Raw genomic sequence first — 10,006 nt, forward strand, 5'->3', positions numbered from 1 at the left:
TTCGACAGAGCCTCTGATTATTCAAGATACGAACGATTTCGAAAACTGTCTTTGCGACACTGACCGCCCTGTACGAACTGGTATTTTTATACGATGCAGAAACGTTTTATAAAGTATGAAATTTGAATTAAAAAAGGAGATAATTCTCCTCCATGGAATTTGAATTTATATTTCGCGATTCCAAATGTTTGGTTCATTCTTGCGAATTGCCCCGCCTCCGAGCGCCATCTTCCCAGCCAAGACACTTGATACAAAATGGCGCTACGCTCGCGTTTGGTATAAAAAACAGTGAAACATTGGAATGGCATTTTATTCGACGACACGTGTCACTATCTACATAATGCAGTCTGTTTTCTTTTTCTTGGGGGGTGGGAGGGGTAGGGTAAATTTGATTTCTTCCCGAGAGATTCGATTCGACCTCTCCCAGCAGTCCTCGCTCCGATATTTTGAAAAAGGAACCATCCTCCGACGTCATCATTCTCTCAACTCATTCTCGAGCGAACTCGCAACGCGTAAATAAATCGTCTTCAATAAATACAACCAATAGACTATATAAATAAATAATTTGCCGTGATCGAACGCACGAAACGTAGAAATTCGCGGGCCGCGGTTACACTAATCGTAAGCTAAAGAAACCGCGACCACGCGACGCTCCTTTCAAACATGCTGCGACTCAAACGCCCTGGAACCGAATCAAACTCTTCCAAATCCTTCAAATTTCCTAAAATTCTGTCAATTTGTCAAATTTCATTTTCAGATAGGCTAAATTTCACTCTCAATCTTCACGAATTTTAATTTCAAATGCACGGGGATGTTTGAAAAGAATCGAACATCTTCAGGAATGTATTTAATAAAAAGGTTCCATACGAAAATATTTGAAAAGGAACTCTGGCAGTCTTTCGTGGTCTAATTCATTCCCAGGACAAAATTAGTTAACGAGTAATTCACTCTTGAAGCTATTCAATTATTTTTACAAACATCACCCTGGTGTTCTTCAAATCTCCAAAAATTTAAAATGCAATAGTCCGAATCTAATAAAATAGCCTGACATTTGTGACAGTATTTATTTTTGCGACCTCTTTAAAATTTACCAATGCTATGCACTTTCAGAATTAATTTATTTATTCCTCAGTGAAAATCCTTGTCACATGTGGGAATGAAATAAATTAATTCCGAGGTGAGGTGTTCGTAAAAATTAATCTACATTGCCAAATTCTAAAGGGATAGCAATAATAAATACCACCACGAATGTTGGATTGCACCATTTCTAAGAGTCTGGACAAAAATGTAACCTGGAATTTTCATGATTATTAATCCAGCATCCAACGCAAAAATTCAATTTTCTAATTTCCAATCGAAAAATATCACCAATAAATCGTGCCATTGACACTGTGTGAAAACAGTTCCAAAACAAAAAAAAAAGAAGCGGAAGTGTCGGGCACGGGTCGAAAAAGTTGCAGTCACGAGAGACGGAGTATCGCGTGTCCGCGTTTGCAAGGTGTAATCTCTCGTCTCGGATCAATCGACGAGCTGTCAGCCGGGGTGCAATTAACTGACTGGAAGCAAATCGATTGGGAAGCCATTAACGCAACACCAGCACCGGCTAATTGCCCCATCTTGAATTCCGTGTATAACCAATTGAAATCGCGTCCCCGTCGTCGACGAGACGAGCCCCGTTCGCGTGCCTCGTCCTATTCTCACTCCTCCATCCTTATTTTTCTCTCGCCTCGTAATCCATTTTCGCATCACGTAAACGTCATCCCAAGCACCATATCTCCGAGCACCACCCCGATACGCGTGACTCCTCGGAGCCAACGCTAACCGATCGACCCCGTACCGTTAAGGCCCGTTAAGTTTTCCTCTAATCGGACGCCTTCGATCTCCGATGACACAGAAGGCAGAAGCGACGCGCAGAAACCGCGGCCGCGTTTATCGAAGCCGCCTTTCCGTCGCGCTTTGCATCGACTGCCTACGTTTAATTGCTTCGTCAGGCACGAATCGCTTCATCGTAAGATCGCGCCTACTTTTCGCTCCAGGCGTGAGGTGTGAGGCGCGAGACCACGTACCCCGATAGCTGAACGAATTGGAGCAGGTTTGGAGATTAGGTACGAGGACGTGGCGGTAGCAGGGTACTCTATGGGTTCTTCTATGTAAGATGAGGAGATTAAAACCTGCGGTCGTCTATGTCTTTGGAAACTTGGATTTTAGAGTTCCATAAATATTCGTAACCTTTATATCTGTTGGAGAAATTTGTCTAAATTAAATGACAGGTTTCACGTTCCCAGATAAATTTAGAATTTATTTATAAAATAAATATACGAAGTTTTATTTTAAATTCATTCCTGTCCTTATTACACTCGCTGTTTATGGGACTGAGAGATTAAAAAATTAATTCTGAAGACCAGGTGTTAAAGAAAACGAGGCTGGACAGAATTCGTGAATTTTCCCGTAAATGCCAAGGCAAATGTTAGAGTATATTCCAATTGTCAACACCAAAATTTTAACTTCGTAAGTATTTTTACGATTATGCCTGGCACTGAAAGTGTTAAAAAACAAAAAACCCTCTTTGGACACCCCTTAACTTCCTCCCAAAGGAAAATCTTCCTTTACGAATACTTATAATGTTTTATCATAAATATGTGCACAAATAAACTTTACACTTGTGTATATATATATAATTAGAACTTTGTTTGGAATCAGCAAACCTATTATAAAATTTAGATAAATATCCTTGATAGATACAGTGGGTACGAATACTTACGAGACTGATTTATCTTCTGGGTTTGTATATCTTCATCTTGGAGTCCCTGGAAAGCTATATGGGAGGAATCAGAAGGATATGAGAGAGCATTAATGGATCGCTGATAATTGCACCTTCAGGAACTGGAATTTCTTACCTGCGGAAGGATTTCCATTTACGAGGAGCTTCGATAAACATGATTCAATAACTGTCACTAGAGGAAGTGCACGATACACAGTGGTTCGAGGAAGTGTAAGGATTGTCTATACACTACTAGGCCAGGAAGGCTCGAAATTAGGCCGATTCATACACTTTGGGACTGCAAATATAGTAGAGCCAGTCTCCAATATATTCGCAGCTCAAGACACTATTGGAGCATGCAGGAGACCATGATGATTCTGGAGCATGTTTTCTCAAAACTTGGGATTCTAGGTCTCCGACTGGATTAGGTCTGGTTAAGTAAATTCGCCAAAGCACTCGACGCCATACACCTCAGGCCTGACCAATTTACCCCGTCGACCATCATCCCTTATCGTCCTTCTCCCTCCCTCCGCGTCATCGCAGTCACAACCCGGTGTCCCGAATTCTCGCAAACCGAAGGTACCACGACAGGGGAATCACCACTCGCGAAGGTTCGATAACACCTTCAGTTCTCGCGACGATACCCGGCCGATATCGAGAGCCTCGATGATCTCAAAGGCACCGGGAGGGCCTTCATCGAGACGTACCCGCCCCTCTTCCTCGGGACAGCTGGCCTTCCTCACACGCTGTCGGACGCAACGGACATGGGCCTCTTGTAAACCGGCGCTGGTATCCTCGAGAACCCGGCCCTCTCCGAGGCCGGCTTGGGGTCCTTCCTAGGGCTGGCTGCCATCTGATTATCCTGTGGCAGAGCCACGGTTCCGTTTCCGTCGATCCACGCCCTCGTGAACTCCAGATTAGCGACGTCGCCTCCACCGTGGGCTTGGTAGTCCCTCAGCAGATCCTGGAGCTTCTGGACCACCTCGCGGTCGTCTTGCAGATGGCCCACCTTCTGCAGGATCTGCTCGAGGAGGGGATTAGCCACCTTGGTAGGGGACGACTGGAGGGAGCCCGTGGTGGACGGCTTGATCCTCCTTCCGTTTCTGTCGTACTGGACACCGTTGGAGCTCTGTCTGGGCAGACTCTGTCTAGCGGGGCTCTTCCTCGAGAAGCTCGGCGTGGTGGCGCAGGTGGCTGATCCTTGGGGATTCAGGAAGGTGTCCGATTGGATGCTGGGCCTTTGCCTAGCTTGGCGGCCGTTCCAGGTGTTGCTGCCGCTGACGGGCGACTGGCAGGATTTCGGCACCGGCGACGCTTTGCTCAGGCTCCCGGTCGGCGGAGGTTTTCGAAGGCTGTTCCTGATGGTTCCGCGTTTCAGGGGACTGCCCTCCGGGCTCGAGTTGCTTTCCCGGGGCGTTCTGCTGCCCGACGAGGCTCTCGACACGTTGCTGTTCTCGCGGACGATGGAACCCGCACGCGGGGTGCGATCGCCCGAGGAAGAGGCCACGCTTCTCGACGGGGACGCTCGAAGCGGACTCGCTGGACCTATCCGCGTCTTTCGGAGACCTGTCTCGATGCTCTCGGTCTCTACGCAGGACCTCTCCTCTTGCTCGGGCTTCGTAGGTTGCTCTGGAACAGAAAGACGAACGGGAAACGTTGATAGGCTGGTCAGGAAGGTCTGAAAACCTCTGCCAGAGGCGGTGGATGAAAGTCAACTTAACTCTTTATTTACTGGCGGGACTCGCAAGTTAATTCGTTAATTTTCTCATGGTACTGTTGTGGGATCGAATTACGCGCCAGTCGCAGAAATGGTGCGCGTAATTAGGTGTCCATGGGTGTATGTTTGAAGAGCGCGAATCAGGAAGCGTGATAGATGGAATGTTTGTAAACGAGTGTATGATTGGCGAGGATGGAGACAGAATGCGAGGAAGAATGAGTGCGAGAGAGAGGGAGAGAGAATACAAGAAACGGTGAGTGAAGGTGAGGATGAATGTTAGAATGTAAGGAGAAGCGAGCGAAAGTAGTCGAGCAATAAAGATCAGTTGTAAAATCGTAAAAGAGTTGAAATTAGTCCCCGGGTATTTCCTACACTGTATTTAGTTAAACGCTTTGAAATTTATTGTGACTTTCAAGTCCACTTCCATGGAGTTTGTTTTTAATTGCTAGATGGCAGCACGAGCTTTCTTTGTTTTTGAAGCTTGTTAGAGACGACTCTATGAGATAATTAGATAAGACCAAGATGGACGCCTAGATTTTAAAAAGAATTAATTATCCAATTAGAAGGAAGCGAATGCATTTTAATGCACTCGATCCACGAGAATTTGGTCACAGTGATGCAAACTTTGTTATCAGGAAAGATTCCTTCGTTGTTAAAAATAAAATTGACGAAATCATAAACGACTAGAGATAAGGAATATAGAATGAAAGATATAGAATGAATCAAAGATATAGAATGAATGTAGATAAGAATATATTGTTTAGATCAAAGTATATCAAGTAAGTTTCGAGAGGAATCGTGCGGTGATCGAGGTTACGCAAACGTGTTCGAAGAAACCCGATATCGATTATTCAAAAAATGACTAGGTAAAAGTCGAATAACAACTCGAGCGCGACGTCGGCAATTTATCATCTCAAAGGAAGATACCGCGGAACGGAAGATAAGTGTGTTTATATTTCGCGCGGAGTCATTGGAAGCTGGCGAGTCGAGTGGTTCGAGCACCTATCATAGTGCTTTCAAAACAAATAGGTACTCTCCTTCTGTTTTCGACTTGACCAATTTTCAGGCACCTCAAAGTCCTCGGGACTCTTCAATATATAGCGTACCTTCACCCACGATAAAATACATGCAGGCTGTTTTTACACGGTGGACCAGAAATTTTTTAAAAGACCTCCCCGAAGGTTTCAATCCCGAGGATACTACGAATTAAATTCATATTAGCTGTAGGATGTTAGAAGTCTTTTTTTTTTCTTTAAATTTAAGTAGTCATACAATCAGTGTAAGAAGTATTCGTACAGCAACTAATTTAAAAGAAATAATGAATTTTAATTTACGCAAATTCGACTCTAAAAATATGTTGGAACGTTGCTTAATTAGTTCTTCCCGTAAAATTAATTAAAAAAATAAATATATGAAGTTTTATTTCGAATTGGTTTCTGTACTTATTACACTCACTGTATATGGGACTGAGGGATTAAAAAATTAATTCTGAAGATCAGATGTTAAAGAGAACGAGTCTGGACAGAATTCGTGAATTTTTCTGTAAATGCCAACACAAATGTTAGAGTATATTCCAATTGTTAAGAACAAAATTTTAACTTCTTAAGTATTTTCACGATTATGCCTGGCACTGAAAGTGTTAGAAAATAAAAAACCCTCTTTGGGCACCCCTTAACTTCCTCCTAAGGTAAAATCTTCCCAAAGGAAACCCTTTTAACCGTACACAGAAGCCCAACCGGTAGCTCCTTTGATAAAATCTCGTCGCAAACCCTCATAGACAAGCGTATCGTCATCGAAGGTTCGCCTGACCTCGGTGTCATCGACGGAACATCACTTTCCACGATTACCCAACGTTTTGGACCACCCTGTAGCTCATTAATATTCAAAGTACACGGACACACGCGCTTATATGCGCTCGCCTGACATTTAGCCAGCTCGAACGGATTATACGGGCGAGGGATCTCTCTGTTGAGAAGCGTGGGCGATCTCCAACAACAACCTGTCCTCGGAACAATCGCCAGCGGTCGATTCTCGATAAACCTCGCACACATAAGCGCGATTGTGGCCGGCGTTCGGCTTACTTGACGCACTTGACGCGTGGCGGTCCTCCGCGTCGGAACAGATGGTCGCGGTGACGTCTGCTGCGGTATTAACACGCTCACGCGGTCGCCATTTTATCGAGAACTCTTACAGAACTTTTTACAGATTATGGTTGCTTTGTTGAGATGGGTGGAGGATTTAGATACGTCCTTTAATTTCTGGGATTGGATCGTTACGTGGCCTCATCAAATGCAGAGCGATACGTGGTTGGAAATTTGTATTGTATTTATATCGTTTGTAGATTGCAAGAAGCACCACGGGGACTAGAACTCGAGACCTCTGAACTGTCAGTCGACGCTTTAAACCAGTCGACCATCACTTTAGTCTGACCTAGATCGCCTGAATCTCCTGAATCTACGTATTCACTAACTAGGATCAAAAATGAGCCAGTTGGTGTATGTTTGCTCACGTTTGACACTCAAGTTCTGGGCTCTATTTCATCTGCCAGCATAATTTATAATGGTTTCTTGGTTGGAGATTTATATTGTATTTATATTGTTTGTAGATTGCAAGAAGCACCACGGGGACTAGAACTCGAGACCTCTGAACTGTCAGTCGACGCTTTAACCCAGTGGACCATCTCCTTAGTCTGACCTAGATCGCCTGAATCTCCTGAATCTACGTATTCACTAACTAGGATCAAAAATGATCCAGTTGGTGGATGTTTGCTCACGTTTGACGCCCAACTTCTGGGCTCTATTTCATCTGCCAGCATAATTTATAATGGTTTCTTGGTTGGAGATTTATATTGTATTTATATTGTTTGTAGATCGCATTTCACGCAAGGCCTTTCTAGAGATGATGAGGGTAGTTTCGTGAGAAGGATGGAGGATTTGGATATTGAAATGTCCTTTGATTCCTGAGACTCAAGGAGGCCTCGCCACGTGCAGATCCTTATCCTTGGTTGGAGATTAGCTTCAGCTAGGCATTAGAGACCATTGGAATATTTGTATTGTTTATGGATTGCATTTTACCCTAGGTCTTTGTAGAGATGAGTGGAAGATTTGAAGATTTGAATAGTTGTCCACGTGGAGATTAGCTCCAACTAGACACTTGAGACTATTGGTGGCTTTATATTGTTTGTGGATTGTAATAATCCAAGTCTAGCATCAAGTCCTAATTCTTTGTACTCGTGTGATTGCCTCGTGTGATATAATAATGTACAGGCGTGAATAACCCACTGGACCATCTTCTAGGCTGACCTAAATCTCCTGAATCTCCTGAATCTACGTATTCACTAACTAGGATCAAAAATGATCCAGTTGGTGTATGTTTGCTCACGTTTGACACCCAAGTTCTGGGCCCTATTTCATCTGCCAGCATAACTTAAAATAGTTTCCACCTCTATTAGGACTTTCACGTTCTTTTAGATCACCCTATGCTAGAAGCCTGGAATATCAACCCAATATCCTTTCTTCTTATTTGAAACTGTGCTTCGCCTACACCGATAGCCTGGACATTCGAACAAACGACACCAACTCCTGGCGCCTGTCCCCGACGAAGAATCAGCTTTTGCTCGTTAAAACGTTTCAGTCAGCCGTCAACCATGAGAGGTGCTTCGCGAAGTGGGCCGCTGGAAAGCGAATAAGAAAAAACGACGAAGAGAGAAGGAGACGACACGGAGTCCGTTTATTGCGAGAGAGTCAAAACAGAAGAGGAACCACACAATACTGGCGTTTGTTCGATCGAGCCACCCCTGCGCCGCGGACGTATTAAAATCAATGACTGGCTTTGATCGGAAAGCCGCGTGTACACGCACGCGGGAGCGCCATGCGTTTTCTCCGCAGCGGGACGCGATTATCGCGATCTCCAGACGATTTCACTCGTGTCCAGATTGATGCGCGTCTCTCGGTCGTCGCAAACGACTCGTCGAATTTAGGTTAGGTTCCACTGGCGACCTGTCGTTCGTCTGGTTTTTAAACCAGAGGTTCTTTGAAAATTAATATTTATTCTTGGTTATTCTTCAAAGGTACGGCTTTTTGGCAAGCTTCATGAAGGATTGATGGTTTTTTTTAGAGACACCAAGTTCAACAAAATCCTATTTATAGAGATTAAGAAACAATGTGCTGACGAATCCCTCTTCAAGTAAAGAAATCCTAACAGCAATTCCTAATAATCAATAAGCATCACAGTTTGACAATCAGTCTGGCAAAAGAGAAACCTCAGTAATAGAGGTTTCTTGGTGCGAAAATGCCTCAAGGCCTCGCTATTAGTCCTAGTCCAGGTTTGACCATCAACCACAGCCATACTCAAAATGTGAACCCGTCACGTAACGTTTACATTCTAAATTATCTACCTATCACCTATTTTCACATGATTTTCTCTAAATAATAAACACAGAACCTGCTTTTGGCTTATTTTAGGGCTCCACAAAATATATAATCGTTACCAAGGGTTCCACCGCCAAGTAAGTTTGAGGATCGCTGATCTGCCATAACCAAAATATCAGAATTGTCCCTGAAACGTTGAAACCAGGTCCCGAGGCATCGGCCGTCGTCAATGGGAATTACAGCGCGTTAGCCAATGTTACACAGACGTTACAACAGCGTCGCCCACGCGACGTCGATGACCCGTAAATCAGGAGGCAGAAGAGGGCCAAAAGAAACGAACGAGATCGCGTCACGAATGGTCCAACTCCGGCTCGATAAAAAGTTGGAAGGAGAGGTACTCACTCTGACAATCGGCAACCGTGGGCGATCCTTGCGTGCAGGTCCCGTGGATCCCATTGCTGGTGGGTGGCTGGACGGCGCCCAAACTTCGATAGCCCTCGTCGGAGACCTCGCTGCAGTTGTCGGAATGCTCGCCGTCGCCGTGGGGGGACTTGGTGTACTGCACCGTCCCCGTGACGACGTCCTTGCCGAAGTTCTCCAACGCTGGCTCCTCCTTGATCGCCGGAGGACTGGGCGTGGGACTGCGGCTGCTGGAGTCCTCGCGACACTTGTAATTGTAGATGCTCGGCTCGTACTTCGGGGTGTCGTCCTTCTCCACCGCCCTGCGGGCCACGCCGCCCTCCACCACGTAGCGCTTCGCAAACTCATCGGGCTGGGGCACCTTCGCACGGATCTCCTGGTGCTGCTCTTTCTTCGCGTCCTGGACAAAACAGTTTTCGACCGATTAGATCATTGACTGGAGAGGATCGAGGTTGGAAATTTAGGAGCAGTGGGGTTATGTTTGAGGGTCCCTTGAACGAACTCTAGCTGGATTAGTAGAATGTCTGACCTTAGAGATATCCTCTTTTGTACCCGATTTCTCTTTTGTATCCTATCCTGTTCTAGATTCTATGTCTGCTTTGAAGTATCCCAATATCTTGGTAAGCTTGGGGTCCTCCATGAACTTTATTCTATTCTAGACCCTCTGTCTGCTTTTAACCATATGTCATCTTGCTCTAGGTGTCCTCTATGAACTCTATCCTATCCTAACCTCTATGT

At 44.9% G+C, this 10,006-nt stretch overlaps 1 protein-coding gene across 2 annotated transcripts in view; it reads right to left on the reverse strand.

The window, feature by feature from the left end:
• Positions 1 to 350: 350 nt before the first annotated feature.
• The window catches only part of LOC128879265 (GAS2-like protein pickled eggs), an 82,281-nt gene continuing 72,625 nt past the window's right edge, over positions 351 to 10,006 (reverse strand). For both annotated transcript variants that reach the window (XM_054128248.1, XM_054128247.1), the window contains exons 7-8: positions 9,251 to 9,668; positions 351 to 4,390 (exon numbers count right to left, since the gene is read on the reverse strand). In XM_054128248.1, coding sequence (XP_053984223.1) covers positions 3,501 to 4,390; positions 9,251 to 9,668 — 1,308 coding nt within the window. In that variant the 3' untranslated portion in view covers positions 351 to 3,500. The remainder of the gene's footprint in view (positions 4,391 to 9,250; positions 9,669 to 10,006) is intronic.

This window comes from Hylaeus volcanicus, chromosome 7, assembly GCF_026283585.1.
Source record: "Hylaeus volcanicus isolate JK05 chromosome 7, UHH_iyHylVolc1.0_haploid, whole genome shotgun sequence".
Taxonomy (NCBI): Eukaryota; Metazoa; Arthropoda; class Insecta; order Hymenoptera; family Colletidae; genus Hylaeus; species Hylaeus volcanicus.